Source organism: Buteo buteo, chromosome 17, assembly GCF_964188355.1.
Source record: "Buteo buteo chromosome 17, bButBut1.hap1.1, whole genome shotgun sequence".
In the NCBI taxonomy this organism is placed as follows: Eukaryota; Metazoa; Chordata; class Aves; order Accipitriformes; family Accipitridae; genus Buteo; species Buteo buteo.
Genome location: NC_134187.1, coordinates 26032107 through 26057905, shown reverse-complemented (window position 1 = coordinate 26057905; position 25799 = coordinate 26032107). Strand labels below are relative to the sequence as shown.

General features: G+C 40.9%; 1 protein-coding gene across 2 annotated transcripts in view; it reads right to left on the bottom strand.

Moving 5' to 3' along the window:
- Positions 1–5062: 5062 nt before the first annotated feature.
- Positions 5063–25799, bottom strand: part of AGPAT5 (1-acylglycerol-3-phosphate O-acyltransferase 5) — a 61104-nt gene continuing 40367 nt past the window's right edge. For both annotated transcript variants that reach the window (XM_075049269.1, XM_075049270.1), the window contains exons 6-8: positions 24490–24651; positions 9389–9512; positions 5063–7625 (exon numbers count right to left, since the gene is read on the bottom strand). In XM_075049269.1, the coding sequence (XP_074905370.1) occupies positions 7400–7625; positions 9389–9512; positions 24490–24651 (512 nt within the window). In that variant the 3' untranslated portion in view covers positions 5063–7399. The remainder of the gene's footprint in view (positions 7626–9388; positions 9513–24489; positions 24652–25799) is intronic.

The following is a 25799-nucleotide window of genomic DNA, read 5'->3' as shown; positions in this document are numbered from 1 at the left end:
TGGCATTTCCAACCCTGTGGTGCAAAAGGCGATGTGTTTTAAATATTGTGACTTCTTGAATCTCTTGTTATCTTGTCACAGAACAGGAATACAATTGACAGTATCAGGATATGTACACACGATCTCTTATTACTGTTTAAACATATAAAACAATACCATATCCTGTGCTGGCAGGAGTACTATTAGCTATGCAAAATTATTTGTCAGCTCTTTGGAATACCTTTCCTTTTCTGGACAATAAAAACACCATTTCTTCATCAATTTCTACTTTTCTATCTTTAAACAGCAGCGTAGATTCTGTTAGTCACCTATATTTGTTACTCTCTTGTTAGAAAAGCAGGTGGCCCTATGATTGCAATCAAGTCCTATCTACAAGTGTGTGGTTCCAGAAAGAAGTAATTCTGCATTTTAATTTGTCCTCCCTGGCTATTAAAATAACTGTGTGTGTTTTTTAAAAATCTTTTCAACATTTGTCAATATGTGACCATACTAATGCAATCCTTTGTGGTCAACAGGAATTTATTAGAGCACCTTGATGTCAAACCAACTTTTTTTATACCTCACGCAACAAGAAGTGAAGACTTCTTAGTTTATAGAAGCCAGAAAATGCTCATAGATTATACAGATTAGAGGCAAATTTTTATAGTCTCTTTATCACACAAGACTTTAAAAGACTTGGGTGCAAACTAACATAAAGGCAATGCCATTTGCTGGACCTATAATGTTTCTGCTCAAAGTGCAACATTAGACTATAGGAGATGCAAATGCCGGCTAAACCATCAGTGAAAACCTTAACCAGGGACTGTTACGCATACAGCTTGAAAAGCAATTTAACTTAATACCTCTAGTTCAGGTTTCAGCCTTGAGAACTCTGCATATTCTTTTTATTTTTGCCTAACGATGTTGTACAGCATTTGATACTTTTTGGGATCATTATAGTGTTAACTCTCCCATCTTGGCCAACTGCAAATTAAATTCTCTCCAGCTCAGTTTCCCCTGTGGTCCCAACTGGATGAAATAGTTGCACAGCTGAGCAAGGCCAGGGGCTGCCTGCATCCAGGAATTCAAAACTGCTTTGGCAATTTCGGCCTTCGTGGGTGTCTCTGAAGAGGACAGGAAAGCAGGGTATTGGAGTGGAGAGTGTGGGACCACCACAGGCATAGTGGTGACAAGGTCTGCTAGAGCCCATGAGGTGCCAGGCTCACTCCTAACATGGAAAGGCACTTCAAAATGACAGCACTTTAAAGCAGAACCCTTCCTCATTTCCTCATTTTGTAACAACAACGTGGAGGCTACAGCTGTCTGCACACTGGTGTGAGCTCCTGGGGCCATCTCTGGTTCCACCTGTCCCTAGGGCAGTTGTTGTGGTTTAAGCCCAGCCGGTAACAAAGCACCAAGAAGCCGCTCGCTCACTCCTTCCCCTGGCCCCGCTGGGATGATGATGAGAAAATATTATAAAGAAAGGCTCGTGGGTCGAGACAAGGGCAGGGAGGGATCACTCAGCACTTATGGTCACGGGAAAAAGACAGGCTCAACTTGGGAAAGAAACAAAATCAATTTAATTTACTATAAATCAAATCAAACCAAGGATACTGAGAAGTAAAACCAAACCTCAGAACACCTTCCCCCACCCCTCCCATCCCTCCCGGGCTCAATCCCACTCCCAGTTTTCTCCACCTCCTCCCCCCGGTGCAGGGGGATGGGGAATGGGGGTTGGGGTCAGTTCCTCACCCCTTGTCTCTGCCGCTCCTTCCTCCTCAGGGGGAGGACTCCTCACTCGGCCCCTGCTCCGCTGTGGGGTCCCTCCCACGGGCTGCAGTTCCTCACAAACTTCCCTGGTGTGGGTCCCTTCCACGGGCTGCAGTCCTCCAGGCACAGCCTGCTCCAGCGCGGGCTTTCCCCTGGAGTCCCGGCCATCTTGGGGGGCATCCATCCCCCTGCTCCGGCGTGGGCTCCTCTCTCCCCAGGCTCCTCCTCCCCTCCTTCCTCACTCCCCTCGGGATCTGCACAGGGGTTCCTCTCCCATTCCCATCCCCTCACTCCCGGCAGGTTTTTTCCCCTTCTGAACTCTGTTCTCCCAGAGGCGCTACCGCCGTCACTGACGGGCTCGGCCTGGGCCAGCGGCGGGTCCGACTCGGAGCCGGGGAAGCTTCTGGCAGCTTCTCACAGGAGCCGGCCCTGCAGCCCCTGCCCCGCGACCAAAACTCCGCCACACAAACCCAAAACAGCAGTTCAATTTTGGGTGCCGAAATGCCCCAGGGCTGAAGCTGAATGCAGACATGCATGTACCCAGCCTTCGGCACCAGTTACAGTCATGCTGGCCCTACAAATCTCGAAATCTTTTGTGACCTTTGCCAGAGCACCCAAATGAGTGAAAAGAGCACTGGCACACCTCCCTGAGGACATGGGGTGGTGGGGAAAATACTGTAGCTCTGGTCTTCTTCAGGCCAAGAGAAGTTGAGACCGTATCTCCTACTTCCCGTTGCGGTGACTGAGCTTTGCTGCCCTGAAGTAGGACATCACCCTCCAACTCAATGTCCGTCCATGCTTCAAAGCACCAATGAGCCCCAGCCCACCTTTCGGAGGGACTCTCTGGAGGGTCCAGGATGTATCTACCAGGTCCTGGATACTTTACAAACAACTCAAGCGGGTTTTAGGACCTACCTCTCTCTGAAACCCTTCGTTCTATGGTGATGCCTGTCTCAGTCCATGGTGGTGGGACTGGGATTCGAGGGGCTCGTTTACTGCAGAGGCTTTGTGGGGACCCTGGCAGCTCCGACCAGCGGACTGACAGCAACTTCTGCCCTTAAACGTCTGCATCCTCTGGAGTATCTCTTGGCCAAGCCGGCAAACAGGTTGAAATGGTTCTGGTTTGAATTAGTCACGCAGGGAACACAAACAGAGGCATCAAAATGTCCTTCGAAAACAGTTCCCACACAAGATGAAAGGGAGACGGAATGGCTGTGAAATAGTTTGTACAAGCATAACTAATGAAGTTTTGACATTACAAATAAGACCCGGGAACAAGTCATTATTTTTCAGGGTAGCGCCTAGTCTTTATGTTTACTTATGGCCATGCAAACTGTCCCTCGGTGGAAAAGCACGCTCCGGCAGAGGTGGGAGGGAGATCCGTCTCGGATGTCCAATACAGAATTACCAAGAACCTCTTCTCAACAGCAACATCTCCTTCCAGCCCACCAGTAACAGACCCCAGCCTCTCCACCGGCATTTGCCCACCAAATGCCAGTCCTCAAAAGGAGAACGTAGCTTGAAGGAGGTGGGTGTCAGTGGTCCATCAGCAATTTATCAGGCTGAATACAAACAGGGAAATTCTTTGGGTCCAGGAGGAGAATGGAGGAAACCCAAGATTCACATCAGTCTGAAAAGTGATGAGGGACTCCTTGTTAGGAAAATAACAGACCAGGCAGTCCAGAGTAGGGCTGCAGATCTGGGACTGAAAGAGGAGAGGTAGGAGAACTACTCACCATGCTGACAGGGAAATTGGTCCCCGCACAGAAATCAAATCTTCCCTGGAATCTATCAGATGTGGTCATGCCTGACTGGAGCTGATGTTTCTAATTTTTTTTTTTTTTATTAGATTATCACTGCTTTTCCTTCTCTGGACTTGTTCTGTGTTTTGTTTTACTTGTGTGACTTTTGCCATTATGCAAACTTCTTTTTTTTTTTTTTGTCTTGTTCTTAGCAAATTGTGCAACACGCTTCATTGGGACCAGAGACCTCCAAACTGATGAGACAGGCTAGACCATGAAAATGAGGACAAGAGAAGGCCCACCGTGTTCACTTCAAGCCCTGTCATCAGAGCCACTCTGCTAAAAAGTTTCCTAGAACTGCAGGTTAGGACCAAACTGGTTTCCATATTTATAAAGGAAAAGTCTTTACAGAGCAGGTGCCAAGATCTTGACCCTATTAACTGGTTTTCTATTGCTTTTCTGGGTGTGGTTGAAATGACTTCCATTAAAAGTGCTTTTTATTAGGAGCTGGTGGGGGGAGAACTCTCTTTTTTCATTTTTAACGCTAAGCCAAAAATCCCGAACCTGCTCCTCATCCCCTTCATTATCCAAACCTGAAAGTTACCACTCACTCCCCCAAAGTGAGTATATATATTCTATGCAAGCTAAAATGCCAAAATAATCAGGGCAAAATTTTTAAGTACTAAAAATAGTTTTACAGGTATGCTACGTTCTACTGAAAGGAGAAAAAACGAGTATTACGCCAAGAAAATGCTTCAGAGGAGTTCGCAAAAGACTGCAGCAGGCTGCAGCCCTCACATGTCCTACTCAGTCATTTCTTCACTGTAGCATCACTCAGTGCTTTAGTTTTCTGTCCCACTTCACTTTTTGTGTTCTCCATTATTTAAGTTAATGCTTCCTTACTAGCCCAATTCCTTCCACAAAAGTAAACACAAGAATAACTTAGTGCAACTAGCACATAATACTGGTGTTGCCAACTATAAAAAGTTACATATAGTCTACGCATATGAACAGAGCACTGCTTGTGTGGAGGGAGGTCGCTATGACCAGAGGCACTGATACAGCTGGAAAAATAAGTTTTTGAAGGTGCAGGTCCCTCTCAGGTTTAACGCATTACTACAACTTAGGTGGCACTTGCTACCGAGATATACTTCATGTGTTTGTTTGCAATACCTCTTCCCACCCCCGGGTCTGTCCACACTCTCTGCCAGCGTTGTCTGTGCAAGGCCCTATTGCCACGGAGCCCGATTCTTGGCCAGAACTGGGGTACTGCACATTAATGAACATTATTAACAAGCAACAAGTGGTGCAGGTGTTCATGGGTGAAAAGCTATTGCAATCCAACCAACCTGGCGGTGTGTTGTGTTGGAACAAGCACAAATCAATTCTAACACATTTTTTAGCTGCATGGAAAAAAACCCACAAAGTTGTTTTCTTTCCATTGACTGCTTCTCACAGAAATCCTTCCATCAAGGACTTAAAATGACATGTGTAGCCTTTTTGTAAGCAGTTCCTGTTAACCAAGTTACAAACATAAAAGTGCAGAAAAAATTGAACAAGTGGACAGGACAGAAAAGTTGAATGAGCATTGGCTCTTCGTATTTTAATGAAGAAATATTTCAAGTTAATATCAGTGCATATTTAGAAATAGCATGTGATACTCCCAAGGCCAAATACATCAGCAAATTACAGTTTCAAAACTTTATAAATTAATGGCAAGAAAAAAATAATTAAGATTAACATAGAGAATAAGGTTCAAAATAAACATCCTGTTTGTTTGTTGCACTGCGTCAATTATATTCCTGGCACTTAAACAGCAAGAGAGATCCAGTATTTCGTGGTAATTAAGATCTCCAAAACAGCAGTTATTTTTCTACAAATGAATTAAGCAGTTTGCATTTATTTTTGATGTATAATTAAATGTTATTCTTAGCTGTTACAAAGAAATTTAGTCATGTCAGAGTAAAATTTCATTCCATGATTGAAAAATCACACTAACATAGCAACACTGCCTTCTGGTTATACCCACTGGAAACAGTCAGCTGAGAATAGGAAGAACTACATGTGAGCACATTTGGCTGTTACATAAAATGGCTTTTTTTTTCCTGGTTTCACAGCCTCATAACAATACTGTTTTTCAACATTGTTCCCAGTCATTGTTTTTAAAATGGTTCATCAACATATCCTGAATCAATCACCGATATAAATAACTCTGGTGACAAAATCCATTATGGAAGGACACAGAACTGCAAACTGAAAGTTGTACTGAATGATTTTAAGGTGGAACTGTAATTACTCTATAAAACTCTGTAAAAAAACCACCACACAGTAAAAGCAGTATCTTTAATTAACTGGCAATGGTGGAATCTGAAAAACTGACTTATAACCTTAAGAGACATTTAACTCACAATGGACTCTAATGCAAGACAAATCGTACTGAAGCTAGAGAGAGATGCACATTTAAAGCTTGCAAGTGTGATATAAAAATATTCTCCAGTTCTTTCATTTTGATACAGGGAGTCCAGTTCCCTAATGGAAGAAGATAAAATACATCTTCTTTCCTACCCCATCGCTGTACATACAGCGTATTCCCTTGATATCAAGAAATAGCATTTCCCCAACAAAAATACCAGCCATGGGAATTGCAGACTTTGTGGTAGTAAGGGTTTGCTGATTTTGCTTTTTGAAGTATATTTTCAAGCAGGTGAAATACTGATAGGATATGCATTTCTTTCACTACTAGTCTATTGTGGAAATTGTGTACATCAACCCCGTAACTTCAATCCAACTGCAGTATGCATTGCCTAGAATGATTCGAGAATCTAGTGTGATGTTACAGCACAGAGGTGACTGCCAGATTGTGAAACATCAGGCTAGATCAGATTAGTAGGAAAAGGCACATGCTTCGGATTTAGCAGGAACATCTGAAGGTTCCTCGTTACCATACCCTTACGGTCCTGAAGTTACAGTAATTCTGTGCATTACCCAAACGACAGAGTTTGCTTCCAGAAAATCGTGAGGTAACAGGGAACTTCTGCTTATGGCACATACACATGAAAGGTCTGTGAGCTCAGCTGAAACTCTCGAGGCGCTAGGGATAACGCAGACACAAGGTAGGCTACGCTCTGGTTAGGCCAGAAACAAAAACTTAACACTTCATTATACTGCATACATTCCTTTTATGCACAAATACAGGGTGCGCAAAATAAGCTGTTTGCTCAGTAAAATTTAATGTTTTGCATATGTAAAATAATCAGCTAATACTGCAATATAATAAAAAATCATGCACTAGATAAACAGAGCTTCTTCCCCATGAACCGTAGTTCTCAGGAACATTTTATTCTGCTTCAGGTGACATCTCATGATTTGCCAGCTTACATAGTCCCTTTTAAAGAACACAGTATTTAGCTAAAACTGAAAAGCAAAATAAAAAAAAAAAAAAGAAAAAAGTTTTGATTTTAGTTGCGATACAGCTGGGATAGATGCAACTGAGCTGCTGCGATGCACCAAAGAGTAACGAAAATTCAACATGAATATCAGAAGAATAAATATATACCCTAGATTAATCTCTGTAAATACATTCACAGGTCCATTTAAGACACCCTTATGCATAACTCATACTTCATCGAATCTGCAGATAGAGATGGATGTTAGTTCATGGGGAAAGCAATTTATCATATGACTCGGTTTATCTGTCATTATTCCAGCAAAAATCAGTAGTAAATTTGAAAATCTACATTTATTTTCCCCAGACCAACCACACAGAGGCTTAAGTCACAAATTCTATTATTTCCAATGTTCGATCAATAAGGCTTTATTTACACTTGTTTACTATAAAGTCAGGAAAAAGTTTGGTGCAATGTGCAAGAAAAGACTGCACATTTCACTGATTGGAGACTAACATCTGCTTATGGTTTAATGCTAACCCACAGGCAGCCAATTAAAGTCCCATATATCCATGTTTTTACATAAAGTTTCCTTCCAGATTCTGTCAGAAGCATACTAGCAGTCAGGCCACCTAAAAACAGCAAAGATGGCAAAGTTTTCTTGAGGCTTAGTTTGGAATGAACACTTTTCCCAGGGAACTTATTTCTTCTTTTAGAATCCTTCGCATCATAAAACTCTATTAGTAACCTACAAGCAGACAAAAGAAGATGGTCAGTTATACAATAGTGTAAGAAGTTTTAAGCAACTTACTTTCATCCAATAACTGCTTCTAAACACACATGATTTAACAAATGGTTTCACAATATGTAGCAGCTCAACTGTAACAAGTTCAAGCAATCAGTATGCTGTAAGAATATGATGCATTCAAAGTAACATTGCATGTCAGAGGACTCAACCTGAATCCTTGTAAGCAATAAAAGCAGATTTTCCTTGGGGACCAATTTTAACACTGAATATAAAAATTGAAAAGAATCTTTTTCATACAGCATTTAGCAGATAAGCCCAGAGTACTGGCCAATATCACGGGACAAAATAGCACACAGTTAATCATTGAACACCAAAGGAGGGGGAAAAAGTATCTTCATAAAATAAACTAATAAATAACGAGGGCTCACAAGACACTAAGTATTTTGGAAGCCAAACACGCAAGTGTAAAATGCTACACCACTGGTGCAGTAGTAACTTTTTTCCTCCTATTTTTCAAAACCATTAATAAATGGATTTGAATATTCTGGGCTTTTAAGTATCTCTGTTGACCTGACAGACTGCTTTGGTCTCAGGAAAGATGTTCCAGTCAACAGGAGTCTACAATGAGACATAGATATCAGGGTTCAGTTGTGCTGGTCAACAGGAGTCTACAATGAGACATAGATATCAGGGTTCAGTTGTGCTGGTCTTCACTAGAAGACTACTTAAGGGACACTGGACAGCCTTTTATTTTATGTATCAGTCTTCTGTCTACAAAATGAAATTCAGACTTTCTTCCTCTCAAAAGTGAAGAAAATTACTTAGTGATCCTGAACTTCTAAGACACTTTAGTAACAGTGCCACGTTTACAGATAGTCATGTTAACTTTTACATGGATTCAAAGATCACAGAACAAATTAACATGTTTTACTTCCATGGAGTGTGAGACTGGCAGAATAATTTTAAAGCAGAACACACCTGAAGAACCAGGGAAACTTCTCTCTCACACAATGTATTCAAAGATTTAAGATAGTAAACAGATTCAGCCCCCTTAAGCCGGACTTCAGATGTGACAGATTAAACCATCATTTCTCAAAGAATACTTAAATCCCACATCTAGGCACAAAGTCCTTCCGGAGCACAAGGGCCCCAGGATCTGTTGCATATGCTCAGATGACCTTATCTGGAGATGCTGGTGGGTGCCAGGCACTTTAGTTCTGCCACGATTCAAAGATGGACAGATGAAACTCCTACTTCACCTAATTTCCCAAGTGAAGGTAGGGATCTTGGGGCTACGTCTGTTTTTATCCAATCGCTGTCTGATGGAAGATACATAAACAATTTTGGCAGAAGAGATTAGATCAAGACCTGCCTCTTTCTAACTCTAACCTAACACTGATTATGAGGCTAGAATCAAACTGCTTTTTGCTGGCTTGCCTACTGCGGGCATCTTATAGTCCTGGCTGCGCATGACAGCTATAAGAAGATAAATGGAAGGTATTCAGATGAATATGAGTCTTGCCTGGAACATGGACGTGCAGCTCTTCAGCCTAAAGAAGGTCTAAAACCCAGGAATCCCAACCTCCTGAGCAAAAGGTTTAACCACAAGGTTATTATACAAAATATGCACAGGATTACCAACACCACCTCTCTTCAGAGAGCCCTACAGCTTGCACTGCTGGTAACACAGAAATCATGGGTATATCTCTTAGATAAAAGAAGACAGCTTCTTGAAACAGAAAGTTCTGCATAGTGCTACTCACTTATCCTTTATTTCAAAACGTTCATGAAGCCACCTTCTCATATACATCTGCTCTTCTGGAATGTCCTTCAGTTCAATTCGATCAATGAAAATATGAACTCTTGGGCATTCCTTGCAAAGAAACTCTGAAAAGAGAGCAAAACAACAGGACTGAGTTACAAAAACACTGTAGGGCATTTATTTGTCTAAAATACACCAAAAATCTGACCTTGTAGGTGTAAGTGCCTTGGAAATCTAACTTCAGTTCTCAAAAGCCTCCCCTCTTCATGTCTGGATCCTGAGCACTTCACTGAACTTAGAAGCCATCTGGCCTACACAGTTTTGAAATGGTGGCCCATTATCATGTGCAGCATGGAAAAATTGTCCTAAAATGCACCTTGCTAACTGTAAAATGTTGTGCTTGAAAATGTTACAATTCTACCTCAGCAACAATCTACTCATTCTGTAGTGTGGGATGCAATAACTTTGATGTCATCAAGTTATCCAGCCCGCAATTTTAATTAAGGTTAATAATCCTCTTTGCTTGTCCTTTTTGAAATGTAAATTTTGTTTGCTCCTGGATGACAAAACCAGAATGACAGTGATTTCCCAAAGTATCTCCAGGAGGAAGTGGGCTTCAGTTTAAATGATAACCTATAATTAAAAAGTATAACAGGGCAAAAGACTCAGAACAAAATTCTGCTTTCCATTTTGCATCCCTTCATTTTTCTTCTGTCTTACAAAGCTCTAGACAGCCCTATTGCAATCCCCCTCCCCCATTTCCCCTATTTGTCCCTAGAAAAATTTAGCTAGCAAGTGTTAATTACAGACAAAACTCCATTACTCAAACACCCGTGTGGGATTTCTTACAACTAACAAGTGGTAAAAATACTGTACATGGAATGAAAAACCCACCAGTATTTATGTATTAGTAATCATTTGCATTTATCAGTAGCAAAAGGTATTGCAGTAACCATAGCATCCCTGTACAGAGATGCATGATGTGAATGTGGAAGCCCTTAGAAATCTGGACAATCTTCATATTTGGAAAAGGGACTAGAAGTGCCTTCCTACAATACAGACAGGCAACAAATGTAACACAGACTGGGTGGTCCCTTCAGGTTGTTGACATTTTTTGGACAGCAGTGCAGATGTACATAAGACTTTGACCCATAACCGTTAAGGGTATCTTGAGGAATGACTGTGCAAAATAATTGTTACTGCATGTACATCTTTATTATTATCTGTCAAAGCAGACATCCCTCTATTTGTTTTTCTTCTTTACAGGATTATTGATTTTTAAAGACTTTGTTGTAAAAGCAAGCCTTATCACATGCTAGAAATTGCCTTGAAGAATTTTAAAAGCCTGTTCATGCAAATGTGTTTGTGTGCTTGTAGAGGGGGAGTGAAGAAGAAGAGATAAAGAGATCAGGAAAGTCTTACGGCATTTTGATGCAGAAATTTGTAAGTTGCTGTGTGCAGTTTTGTCTAGTCCTCGGGCAAAGAGACCCCTTCACTGAATGGCACTGGAGCGTAAAGGGAGCAACATGGCCCACACACCATCAACTGAAGAAAGGGCTGAGGGCTCTAACCAGAAACAAGTCCACCTTTTAGCCATGGAGTAGCAAATACAACTGTCGCTAAAAAGTTTGTGGTAAAACCGTCTCCCAGCTACAGCTATTAGATGGCAGGAGTTAAGTAGTTCAGAATGATGGTTTGTTCAGATGTTGTCTTCAGGTTTATGTGTAACGCTTTTACTACCCACAAAGAAATCAGCGTTCATGTATCTGAAAGCAGGTTTTTCCTCTTGCTTTTAATGGGAAGAAAGGATTTTCCAGAACTATTTCTCTGAGGATACTATCCAGGCCACTACCTGAAGGTCATTCACTATATGAGCATCTAAAAGCATACTATTAATATTTTAAAATGACAGATGTATTATCCATGTCTTAAATGCTTATAATATTCACTGATGTACAAATCCTCTTTTTGAGTGGCATTACCTATTAAGTCGAACATTCTAAAAATATGCAAAACCGTATCTAGAAAACAAATGCCTGAAAGCCAGATGATATGGTCTTTTTTGTAGTAGACTCCTATAAAAACCATCTATGCTATGCATATTCAGCTGGGGCTGAAGATCTAGCTTTAAGAGATGTTTGAAACATTCTGTGCATTGTATAGCATACGTTTGTTTTGCTTCACAGCACATAGGTTATTCTGTATAGGAACAAACAACTCTTTCCTGATGTTATTTCTAATCTCAGTTATAAATTATCAAGGAAAATTATAAACCAGGCAAAATTCTAAGTTAGATGAGATAGCATTATTAATAGTTATATGGTATTTTTAAAACTAATGTTATGCTACTTTAAAAAAAATTATTTGGTCATTCAAAGACAGCAACAGAGTATATTATCAATAATAAGCTCTAGTTAACAAAACAGGAATAAGACCTAAGTATTTCAAAAGACACACCTTCTCCCACCAAAGCTGAAATGTAGCTACTCTACACATCTGCTTAGAAAGCAAAAAACCCTCTATAAATATCTGAGCGTTGCTGCTGGTTTTCTACCTTATGCCCAAGTTCCTATCCAAGTCGACTCTTACTACTTCCCACACCAGGCTTCTTCAACCAGTCTAAACCGAGTCCCCATACGTGAAGATCATAAAACTTCATCTTAATTTCCCACCTTTGTAAATCCCAATGCTCTTCTCCACTGCCTTCCTCTCCCTTGCAGTTTGAGACTTAGTACAGCCTCGCCGAAGGCTGTGTGATCTGCAACCGCAGGTGCTCCCCTAGAGAGGGTCATGATTCCTGCTCTTTGGGGTTTGTGTGGCGGGGTTTTGGTCGCAGGGCAGGGGCTGCAGGGCCGGCTCCTGTGAGAAGCTGCCAGAAGCTTCCCCGGCTCCGAGTCGGACCCGCCGCTGGCCCAGGCCGAGCCCGTCAGTGACGGCGGTAGCGCCTCTGGGAGAACAGAGTTCAGAAGGGGAAAAAACCTGCCGGGAGTGAGGGGATGGGAATGGGAGAGGAACCCCTGTGCAGATCCCGAGGGGAGTGAGGAAGGAGGGGAGGAGGAGCGGGGGAGGAGGGGATGCCCCTGCAGCCCGTGGGGAGACCAGACGGCAGGCTGTCCCCCCCCAGCCCAGGGAGGGGAGCGGGGGAGCAGATGCCCACCTGCAGCCCGGGGAGAGAGGAGCCCACGCCGGAGCAGGGGGATGGATGCCCCCCAAGATGGCCGGGACGCCAGGGGGAAGCCCGCGCTGGAGCAGGCTGTGCCTGGAGGACTGCAGCCCGCAGAAAGGACCCACGGTGGAGAAGTTTGTGAAGGACTGTCTCCCGTGGGAGGGACCCCCCGGTGGAGCAGGGGCCGAGTGAGGAGTCCTCCCCCTGAGGAGGAAGGAGCAGCAGAGACAAGGTGTGAGGAACAGACCCCAACCCCCATTCCCCGTCCCCCTGCGCCGCTGGGGGGAGGAGGGAGAGAAAACCGGGAGTGGGGTTGAGCTGGGAAGGAGGGAGAGGTGGGGGGAAGGTGTTCCAAGGTTTGGTTTTATGTCTCATTATCCTTGTTTTGATTTGATTGGTAGTAAATTAAATTGATTTTGTTTCTTCCCCAAGTTGAGCCTGTCTTTTGCCCGTGACCATAAGTGGTGAGTGATCCCTCCCTGTCCTCGTCTCAATCGACAAGCTTTTCTTTGTACTTTCTTCTCTTCAACCCACTGTGGGTGGAGGAATGAGCAAGTGGCCTCGTGGTGCTTTGTTGCTGGCTGGGCTTAAACCACAACACCCACCCATTGATTCAAGGCCATTTTATCCAAAGCCTGGGCATCTAGGACATCTGCAAATGACATCATAATGCATGCAATCAAGCTAGTCAGGGAATCTGACTAGTCTTTAATTATCCAATTCATGTCATGGTTTAACACAACTAATCCAATTTATTTTTTTTTAGATGCACAATGTCACTGCAATCACGTAAGAACACCAGTGGATAAGAACAACATACCGAGAGGTTGTTTTTGAGAAGAAACAGCTGGATTTTATCACCACAACCTCTAAAGGTTTGCGGTGCTCCCATGACCCTTAATTTCATATTAGCTTAACTCCCAAAGGACTTAGTAATTAAGCTAAGAAACAAAATTTTATTCAAGCAATTTATTATGTGCAAATTACATCCAACTTCAGGGACACTAGCCCTTAAGGCCAACATCTGACAAGCTTTTCAGATCCCTAAACGTGGCAGAATTTGTTGTAATTAACAGCAGGACAAAGCAAGCCTGAACTTTCCTTCAAAAGATAAAACATAAGTGCAAATGATGCATTATAATCAAACATTATATTGGGGACAGCATTAGTCAATCAAGAACCAAGTATGATTTGGGTTAAATGAACACTAACAACTTGTGTGGGAGCCAAGTGGACTGACTTTCGTGTGGGAGATAATTTCCTAATAAAACATTCTATCTGGCTAAATAACAGATACAAGTGCAGAATGTTTATAATGCTTCTAGTGACCAACCACAGCAGAAGGAAGGAATTGAAAATTATAAAGTGGATCGAGCATTTTTTGTTCTTAAACTGTGACATTGTGGCCCTCCTTCTGCAGGACAGGATTCACCCTAACACAGGACTGAAGGATTCAGTGCAGAATTAGGATTAATGAATGGGGTACAACAGCCTCCAGGAAAGGAACTGGATCCAGAGAGTTTTTAATTGCAAATGAATGTTTTGGGAGGGTGTTTTGCTCACTGGGGCTTCCACAAAATTCTACCAGTTTCAACTCCTCACCTTCAAAAGCCAATTAATTCTGTTTTGAATTAACAGCATTACCAGAGAAAGTGAGGGAAGGAGAAAAGCTCCAAAGCATAAACATACCTGTTACTGAGAAGGGGCATACAAGTGGCCTCAGACCACCTTCCCCTTAATGCTACCATAGCAGTTCATTCCATCACTCCAAATTGTTTGCCTTGCCCCTTAAGAAAGTTGTGACAGTGGCATTACACTTAAATAGATATTCCAGTTTTCAATTACTAATGAAGTCTATTTTTATATGCACTTTAAATACAACAGCAATAAAGTAGCTCAGATTTCAACGTCCTACATCAGCTCTCCTACTGCAATGTAATTATTGCCAAAGTCCTTCAAAATTAAGAAAGGACAAACTGAAGCTTGATATAGTTGTGTCTACTTAAAGAGACCCCAATTCTCTCCTGTTTAACAGATTCCTGTAACGTTTGTAATAAACTGAAAGTGGTATCACAGGAAACTGAAATCTGAATAATGTATATTTATCCTAAGTAACTAGTATTTCAAATGTGTAAGAATACGTCTCTTCAGTAACAGAACATTGCATGTTGTGGTGCGTATAGTTTTACAGGCAAAACCATGATAGCATCCTCTCTGAACTGTGGATGCTCTCTCCACTTTTTAAATTTTCATTAGTCTGGACTTAAATGTTCAGCCACCAAACCAGTTTGTAAACTATCTCCTCCTCAAAGAAAGAAATCCCATCTCTCCACTTCCATTTACTTCGTACACCAAATTAACAATCAATTGGCAAAACAAACATAAATTTAAGTGCTGCGTTCTCAGCTTCATGCTTTGAGCTGACAGGGAGCTATTTCACAGCTTGCTCTAAGAAAATAAAGCAGTTGTACAGCAAAGTGGCACTAGATGGGAAAGCAAACATCCAGGGTACAGCAAAGGTTGTTTAGATGGGTTAACATGGGGAGCAGGGGAGGAGCAGGCACCACCAGTACCTGCTGGTACTGCTGATGCAGGGGAGCATGGAGGGGATGTTCTGCAGGCTAAATTGAAGCCTGCAGCCAGGAGACAAGCCTGGGACCTGAGGAATAGCACTCATAAATACTGCCAATCCCCTGTGCAAGACCTGAGATGCACACAAAGAGTCCACTCATGCACGAGGGGCACAGCATAGGAAGTAAGCACCTTAGGAGCTGGGGAACCTTTTGAGATGAGAAATGGGATACGCCTGAATCATTATTAAGCCAGGCTGCTGGCAATGAAAACTGAAAAAGTTAGCATTTCAGCTGGCAGTTGGGGCAAGTTGAAGGTCAGGAAAAGCATCTGTTCAGATGGACGTAACATATGAGGTGGATGTGGCTAAAATTCAATGTGAGGGCAAAATTCAGAAGTGCCTCTGTACCAATATGAGAAGCCTAAACATGAAGACAGAACAAGAATTATTGGCACCAAGAGATTGCCCATGTTAGGGCAGGTGTCCCGCTGGCCTTGAAGGAGCATGCAATGTTATCAGGCTATGAAATTTATAGGAATGACAGACTAGGATGTACAGGTGAGGGAATGGTAGCATCCATGAAGGATTATATGAAGTATAATAGCTTTAGATAATAAGGAGACAGAAGCACAATAAAATCCATGTGGATGGAAATCCGAGACTCTAATAAAATATATATTAGATATATTAAATGACTTCTTGTTAAGTTTGATAATAGTGACCAGAAACTGTGAAGCCAGACTGAGAGCTGCAAGTTCAGGACTGATAGCAAGAGTGTGAGATTCCAGCTACCTTTATCAAACTGCATCGATGCTTCATCACAATGAGGTGTAGAGGGGAAAAAACCCAAAACTGACCCAAACCAAAACAGAACAAACCATTGAACCAAACAAAAACACCAGAGGAAAAAAAAAGAGATTGTTTCCTGGAACAACTAGTAGCAAAACCCACAAGAAAGAGTCTTAATGAATCCAGCACACAAATGCAGAATTAAAGGAACTATGTAATGAGGGGGGGAAAAAACCAGGCAAACTGTCAAAACACCCTAAAAGAAACAGTCCAAAAGGAGGCAGCCTAGAGGCTGTAAAAAAAAACAACCCTCAATACCAAACCCCAGAAAAACTTGTATTAGAAACCCACATAAAAGATGTATAACACTGCAAAAGAAAAAGTCTGGGTGGGTCTGAAACCCACCTGTATGGCATAATGGGAAAATTAAGGAGGCTACCACTATACTCCTACCTTCTCCTCTTTGAGGAATGGAAAGCTTGTCCAAATAAGGAAAAGACACAAAACCGCTCATGCCAAATATAAACATAAAATTAAGAGGACTAAAAAGGAACTTGAAAAATGCAAAGGATGCTCTAACAATTTTAACTTTTTTGAATGTATTAAAAGCAGTAAACCAGCTAAGGCAGTGGTGGGACTGCTGGATGACAAAGGTGTGAAGAGCAGCACTCATGGTAAAGTATAAGCCCATGCAAGAGAAGCTCGACTATTTGTTTGCATTATTCTTTCTTGCTGAAAATGTTTGATTCCTACACCCATTGCATTCTTTGTACCAGATCACTCAAAGGAACTAGATCAATAAGTAAACAGACAGAAAGTATTAGACTAAATAAACAAGTTGGATGTCAGGAAGTCACCAAGACCAGACAGCATTCATCCAAAAGCTCTTAAATGTGGAATTTAAAAACAAAGATGTGTAACCTATCATCACAAACAGCCATTGTGCCAGAAAAATGGGGAGTTTCCCTTCTACAAACGAGGACTTTAGAGATGATGCTGGGAAATAGAAACCAAAGAGTCTTACATCCCTGGGTAAGATAGCAGGGTCTATAATAAGATCACTAAGCACAGAGATAATCACAGTCTGTTGGAAAAGAGTTGGCGTGGATTCTGTAAAGGGAAATCCTGTCTCACCAGTTTGCTGGATATCTACAACAGTGTCAAGGAGCAGGCGGATAAAGGGGATTCACTGGACATGATATATTTGAATTTTCATAAAGCCTCTGATAGGGTTCCACACTGAAGGCTATTAAAGAAATTAAGCTGCCATGGGATTAGAGGAAATGATGTTTTATAGACCAAAAGCTGCTTAAAGGAGAGGAAGCAAATGGAAGGACTTAATGGTCACTTTTCAGGATGGAAAAGACCCAGCAACTGGGGTCCTCCAGGGATTGATGCTAGGACTCATTTCATTCTGTCATGACTGATAGGCTGAAGAAGGGAGCAAACAGTGAACCCTCCAGTTTGTCATGTCTTTTTCAGAAGATCCTAAGCTGTTTTGGGTAGTCAAACGCTGGCTGGACTCCAAAAGGACCTCAAAGCTGAGCAAACAGGGTGAAAATGTGGCAGCCGAACTTCAGCATAAACAAACCTGGGGAAAAAACAACTGAAACCCTGATTACATGATGCTTAACTTGTAACTGGTGGTTACAATTTGGGAGTTGCTGACCTTTCTCTGAAACCATCCTCTCAGTTGTGCAGCAGCAGCCCCAAATCCCCCCAAATACTGGGCAGCATCAGCAAACACATTGAGAACAGGGCAGTGAGTCATTTTTCAGATATATAAAAAGATTGTGAATCCACATTTTAAATACCATGTGCAGTTCTGGTCTCTGTATCTGAAGGAGGATGTAGTGGACTCAGAGAAGGCCACCTAAAACATTTAAGGAGAAAAAACACCTGCATTACAAGCAAGGAGAGATTAAAAAGGCCGAATTTTTAGTTTGGAGAAGGGAAGCACAGGGAAGAATATGACAGCTTAACAAAAAAAAAAATATTAAAAAATCCTGAAGATGGCAGGTAAGAGCTACAGCTCAACAAATCCTTCAAATTCAAGGGTAAATAATCATATTTCTGTACCTTCCTGAAGATGCCCACATCTAAAGAATCTTTAAAAATTATTATTAGAAAATGGTACATACAGTTTTCTATACTGGCATTGGCACTGAAGAGCAGTGGAGTGTCATTGTAAGCTGTCTTGCTGAAACAAGATGGTATTTGGTGAAGACCTATAGTACTTGCATGTTATAGTTCACTGAAACAATCTTCCAGTGGCTTTAATCTGTTATTTTAACAGATGCATTCTGGCCTTTGTACTGGTCTACAACAATTTGTAAATATTGCATGTTGGCCAAGTCAGCAGGAGGTTTCCTACAAAACTGTAACAGTTTTGATCAATAGGCTGCCAGCAGCAGATCCTGGATCAGGGTAGGTCTGTGGATTACATCTAAAGGGTATCCCATCACTGGTTAACTGAAAAGGAGCAAATTTAGGAGATATCTGTGTCTTCCTTGGAACATTTTTAAAGTTTCAGAAGTGGAAAAAACCCCATTGAACTATGCAATTAAAAAAAAAAGGGGGGGGGCAAGAAAAGATACAAGGATTGGACCAGTTCAAAACAATGCTCTCTCTAGCAAATAAACAGGATCTGTTAGGAGCTATGCCAGTACTGTGAATATTGATGTTTTTGCCTTTCCTTCAGCCAGTCTGTTTTCATAAACACAGAATAGTACCACAAACAGAGTTAGAAGAAAAGGACTGTGATGCACAAAAAAAGCAAAAATAAACACAGGCTCTTAAAGCAGCAACATATTTCTGGCCAAACCTGACAGTGTGAAGAAATTAAAGTTGTTTTTGTTATCCTCAGGGTTTAGATACACTATTGCATAAAGATCAGGAGTTCCTCAAGCTGTTGTACATAAATGCTGCCTGGGGAGCAGAATGCTTCCTCTCACACATGCATGAGGCCCAGGGTACAGGGTAATTTTACGAATCTCCAGTGTAAATACTTTCAAAATCCTCTTTGTGTAGCAGAGCTTTTCTGATGACTGTGTGCTTTCCAATCACAAATTCCTAAAGGGAAGCTACAGGTACCTGCCTTCAGCAGGAGCTGCTTGAGAATAACTGAGACACACAAGGTCCTAGTTTACAATCAGAGGAACACACACTCTGGACTCGAAGGGGTGCTGAAGGGGGTTATTACCCCCATTGAGGGGGTGTTATTAACACACAGATGCAGCACTCACAGGTGTTTGTGATTTGGGAAAAGGAAGAATCATTTACACTTGCCTTATTCTTACACTCCACTCCCTCCTTAGGCATCCCAGTTTGGTTGGTGTTGGAGACAAGAAATGGTGCTACAGGGACTCCAAATACAGTCATCTTCATGTTCTGGTTTTGAGATGGGTAAAGAAACAGAGGTGCTACTCATGCTCAGACTGACCTTCGTTTTCTCTGATTTTTGGAGTCCGATGAAGAACAACAGCAAGGCCTGCATACATTCCCATAAACTGATGCTGCTCTTCAGTGAAATGTCATTATTGTTGAGCAGAAGCACAATGTTCAATTGTTACAGTATGAAAATACTTTGCATTTACCCAGACTGTCCTTATCTTCAGAATACTGATGCATATGTCCACATCTGTGTTCAAAGTGCCATTTCAAATAAGTCATCCACAAATTAACAGATAGATTTGCATGTTACTCAGACTACTTTTAATAGGAAATTACAGGGGTTCTAAAATGACAGATCTAGTCCTACAGACAACAAGTGAAAATGCATTCAGTTTAAATCTGAATGATAGTTCGTTTACTTTGTGGTACCTGGTGAAATCATGTTATTAAAAAAGTTGTATTTTAATATTTTACACAAACTAAACCCACGGTTTTCCTTTAAAGGAAAAACATATGAAAGAGTATCATAGAACTATGTTGCCAACTAGTGTAGTTATCAAAATTCCTACAAATATTTCAATGGAAAATTTACAATTTGAAATACGAAAAGTAGTTACTTAAATTTTGCTTGAAGAGATGCAGAATGACAAGTTCTTGATGTGGGATTCACTATACATGTTAAGAAGTCATCCCACACTTGATGCAAATGTCACCAATACTGATGTCCTGCCTCAGTTCTAATCTACATCCTTTCTTCTGCTGCTCTAAAATAATTGCCATTTACTTTTCAATATTCTTTCATGCAATAAGAACACGACAGCTAGCAGAGATCTGAACAGATTATTAGTCATTTCATCACTATAACTCTTACTTTGGGCTGTTTTACTATCAGTTTATTAATTTAGTTTTTTAATTCTTTCAACTTATCTATAACTATGTGCTTATTATCATTCTTTGGACCTTGAAAGACAAGGGATGTGATCAAATCTGGGCCACAGTCAAGACAAAGACTGCTTTCTATTGCTCCAGTTTCTTTTCTATTGTCCTGTACTTCACTGTCTGTCTGGGTCCTAACAAAAGTGCAAGCATTTGGAAAAGTGTAATTTCCCCTAGGGAAGTTAGGCCAGTCTGACCTCCTCAAATTATACCAATCGAAGTGATGTACGGATTTTCAGATATGCACACATACACATGCTTTCAAAGTGTTTGTTCTGGAATTGATATACAGCAGAGTCAATTATTCTCAGGAATTCCTGACTTCTTTAAGACAGAGTCTACATGTACTTGCTATTTTTATTCAGTGTTTATCATTGTCACATGCTGCTATTTCACACACACTTTCATCTACAATGGCCAGATAAATGCCATCTGGTTATGTTAAAGCCTTCAGGCAGAATAATAAAGATGCAGAAGTGTACGTAATGCTCTTTCAGGTGCAGGAATGACAACAGTTCCCACGTCCCACGAGACCTGCCCCTTAACACCAGGCAAAGCTGGATGTGAACACTTCAGACATTCATTCAGAAGGGGGAAAACTAGGTTCTCATTCTTTCTTCCCAAGCTTATTTCTGCTTTTTACTTAATGACAGTGTAGTAAAACAATGTCAACAAATCCAGCAGAAGAGCTTCTCCCCGTCCTTTTCCCTTCTAAATAGTTCTTCCAGAATTCAGTACCTGAGATGTACTTCAGCTGTGCTGCAGTGCCCATATCATTATTTGCATCTTATTCTAATGACCACAAATAAATACTGTCTAGTAGCATGGTCCTCCCTAAGCAGGACCGTCACATTCTGTCATTAACGACCTGGACAAACCATCTTCAGTAGTGAGAGGGGAGAAATTTGTGGGAAATCGCTGTTCTTTGGAAAGGCTGCCATGTGCAGGACAAGCTTCCACTGGAAACGTACCAAGATCCAAACTTGTTGGAATGAAAAGGAATGAATAACAAATAAATGGTAGGAAAAAAATTGCATCTGTTGGTCACAACTGGATGTGAAGCAACAGCAGAAAGCAACATCCCTGTCTAAAGCTAATCTAATCTTAGTCCCTGTCTAAGACTAATCAAATTTGATGTCTTCTAAAACAAACAACTTGCAGCTGGAAAGTGCCAACAAAACATTAAAATGCATAAATAGTGACAAAAAGTTTAACACATTTGAAAGGATATACTATAATAATTTGCCTGCTCTAAAAAGGCACTGTGTTGTCAGGTGTGTCTGGCATTCACTGTTCTTTTCAAAGCACTAATGCAGAAAGGATGGTCAATGTGTATCTTCCAGTTGCTAGTATACTATGTTTTGTTTTAATCCTGTTGAGCAAGTCAGCATTATGATATTTAAGCTTGCTAGACCGAAAAAAAAAAATTATCCAATTTTGCTAAGAAAGGCTATTTATACTGAGCTCCATATTACAAAATTTAAAATGCAATTGATTTTTTCTTCAGAATTTTTTTCCCATTTACAGTTTACTAACACAATTTCTCATAAAGCATGGTAGTACTACTCACAGTCACCAAAATGTTCCTTTTAACCTGCTCTGTTTACTACTGGAGACAGCAGCTAAGAGCTGACCATATCCCTGGGTAGGTATGGTTTTTTCCAGAAGTGGCACAGGCTCTTCTAAAGAACTGAGATTTATAGAACTGAAAGTAAAATGCATCTCAAGAAACACATTATATCCATGTGGAATTCAGATTTCATTCACATGGGAAATGTCATACTATGGGAAATACAGTCCTCCAGTAAAGTTGTGTTTATCAAAAGTTTGTTTTCCATGCAATAAATTTCAGTCAGAGTTGCTAGATTGAAAAAGACATGTCAACCTTATCTTTTAAAAATTACCAGGATTGCACTGCTATTTTATTCCGATGAGAATGAAAAACAAAATTCTCATTCAGCACTAACACAAATATGAAATGTTCATATGAAATGCGCACATGAAAATGACATTTTATAACTCATTTTAGTACTGTAAAAGAGCAATAATGCTAAAAAATCTCAAATGCATAACAACGTGTAATTCAATTCTTGTTGTATTATATTCCTGAACGGACCAATTGTTGGACTTCTGCATAACAAATGGTGAAATGATCTTGACCTCTTAGAACAGAAACTGTTTCTCTTCCACTTTGTGCCTGGAGGGCCTAAAAGAATGACAACTATGTTCCACACTGTAATTTATAAAGTGTCCTTAATCTACATAATTTATATTATATGGAATACATGTGAATGCCACAATAGCGTGGAATGCCCTGGATGGATATTTCATTTATCTACTCTGTAATGGGTAACAACTGGTTGGCTGCATTTCATTCTGTGTTACTGCCTTTATTTTTACTCAAGGCTGAGACAGTAATTACCCCAGCCCTAACAGTAAGGGTGGCTGAAAGATATGCCTAGACTGCCTGCTGTGGAGTCTCCAAAAGGCTGGATGTGGAGTAGCCACCCCAAACCGTGTGATTACCACTTGACACTGGACACAAGGAACAGCCAACAGGGAGATTCAGTTGGTTCCCTTTCCATAATTATATCATGCTTCATGCAAACCAGAAGGTTCAATAGGTGAAGAGGTCTTACAAGGAATTTGAACATTTGCCATCTTATCATTAGGTAATGACAGTTCAATAGTTTAATTAACCATCAGGCACTGAAAAGTCCAGCATGAGAATGGTTGAAACTGCCTAATAATTAAGTCCTGAAACAAGATATGCTGCAGAGAAGGGGAAACAATCCTATTTGTTTTGAAGGGGGTCTTTGAAAAGGGTTGGGTGACAGGACAAGAGGGAGGCTGCCCAGTCTTCAAAGGAGTCTGTAAGAGGGTCATAAGGTATTTAAAAAAAACCCAAACAAACATTAAAAACTTTAAATAATAAAATCTGTAAAATTAACTTCAAAAGAAAATTATAAATAAAAAATGTTAAATCATAAACCCCATTTGATATTTAGCCATTAAAAATGCCTGTTGGGAACAAAACATACATAAAATAAACCCATCCTAAGATCTTACAGTACAACACAAGAGTTGAGTTAATACACAGTATTAACAGTTTTGTTGCTCACTTATCCAGAAGAATTTTAAACAGGGTGAAAATGTAAAAACAGACAATTCCAGAACTTCTAAGCAACTAGCACCTGGAAGGAGTTCATGTGAACTTTACACCACCTTGAGGAGTTACACCTACTAATGAAGTGACATGAAAACAGCTGCACTATGAACTATTTTTAGCACCAGAAGGAACAAGTCCCTGTGACACTGGGCCAGCTGAGGAGCGGGGAGTTAGCTAAGTTCCCTGCAGGTTCCCAAAGTCAACACTGATCCCTTGCTCAAAAGTACCACTGAGTCAATTAGCAATATACAGTCGTGCACAGATATGGCTGAGTAACAGGTCAGCTACAACAGGAAAGAAAGATGATGTCTGACTCTCCACTGACAGGGCAGGTAAATGAATTACTTTTAAAACAAAAACAAAACAAAACAAATCAACCCACCACCAAGCATAATTAAAAAACCCAGCAAACCCTAAAGCTCTCTGTCCCAGAGTTTTCGCCAGCAGAAACCCAGAACTTATTTTCTGGTTAGATTACTTGAGGAACAAAAAACTAACTTAGACTATTCTCTTAAGGTGCTGTAGGTGGTTTAAAATACTACAGCAACTGAAGCCCACTTGCACAAAATGCTGTGAAGTGTTTGTAAGGTTACTGGGTATGTGTAGCAATTTGAAAAATTGCCAGTAAAATACTACTACTACTACACATTTTCCCTTTAAAATACATGCATTTCAGCAATTAGATCACATGTACACATACGTAGCACAGTAGAGGGAAAGAAAGAGAGAATTTATGATGATGCCAAATCCCAGTGCTAGAAGAAACATGAAGGTAAATGGCACCTGCTGCCTATGGCCCCAAGTTCATTTTAATGATTTTCACGCCAAAGAGCGCTTGCATGCAGAATGTGACTACAGAAATGTTCTCTGTGTGGAATAAGGAACGGAAGGAGAGGGCAGGAATGTCACAAGTAACTATTGTAAAGCCTAGGTACCAATGAACGATGCCCTACCAAGGCATGGCAAGATGGCTGAAGCACTGTGGAGATCACCTTCAGAGCATTACAAAGCACCTGAAGTTGGTTCTGTATATTAACAAGCATATGGGTGTAGTATGTCTAATATACATCAACTCACCTGTCATAGATGGTGCCAGTTTTCTTTGCCCTTTGTGGTCCACAGTACCTTCATAAGCTACAGTCACATCATACACTGCATCCAGATAGTCTTTCATTGTGTCAATGGCTACATGAGTTGCCTTCACACGTGGCGTTAATACATGCTTTAATATAGCAAGCCCTACAGGGGGAAAAAAAAAATAATTATAGTGTTTGAAAGTAAACTGGATTATATTCACAAAAGGAACATCATGCCAAGGAACTTCAGCACCCCCACTCAAAATCACAAAAGGTTTATTTTTAATCTCAATTCTCAGTTGAGAGAGCGAGCGTGTGCACACTGCATAAGCTGTACTGGGCACATGTAGAAGATGAAACAGAAATCCTTTAGATAGTAATGACAAAATGGCTGCTCAACAAAGTCCTTTTTACAGCGCCTGCTCTAGAAGCAGTGATGGTTTTAATGTTACCCATAAGTGATGAAACAGCACTTCTCTTTAATGTTTATGTTTGTCCAACTGAGGTAAAAAAAGAGCAAATTAACTGAGAAATAATAAATGCACAGAACATCACCTCCTGAAATTCTGCATCAGAAACAGATTTGGTAGGTGAGGCATAAGCACAGATAATTTTAAGCACATCTAATGCTCATCTGGCATTTTAGTTCCAAAGGAAAAACCGATTTTGTTAACATAGTGAATCCTAATACTGCCCCATGGTAACAAAAAAGTGTTGTCTTAAGCTACACATGGTTAAACAGGATGCCACATTTCTCCAAAGTTACCATACTGCCAGAAATTTCAATATGTCTTGTTATTTTCTACTATAGATTCTAGCCTTCCCTGCTTTTGCTTCCTTCTCCTAATGGCACTTTCTGGGACGTTAGATATGGTTACTCTGAAGGTCCTCACTTTGGGAAAGGTCTGGGAAAGTAGACTCAAGACAGCTTCAGCTCACTGCAATGACTTGCTGCTAAGAAAACGGGACATTCCACTTTATCCTTGCAGTTGTTTCCCTGACTGCTCTCTTCTGTGTGCTTGTTCCTGCTGCTAACCTTGTATCGCTCTGGCACTCCCTCCCACCAGCTGATTCAACTCACTATCCCAGCAGAAAACTAAGCAGGGAGGGGGAAAATACAGCACCAACAACCAACAGCAAGGAGGAAGTCTTCTCTGTTTCCATGCAAACAACCTATTACAATTGACTTGGCTACTAACAAATCCATAGTCACAGAAATCAACTGTTTTCTTTAACCATCCAGGCCAAGACAGAGATTGGTATGTCAAGGACATAAGAACACCAGATTTAACAGCACTCCGCAAATTTTAA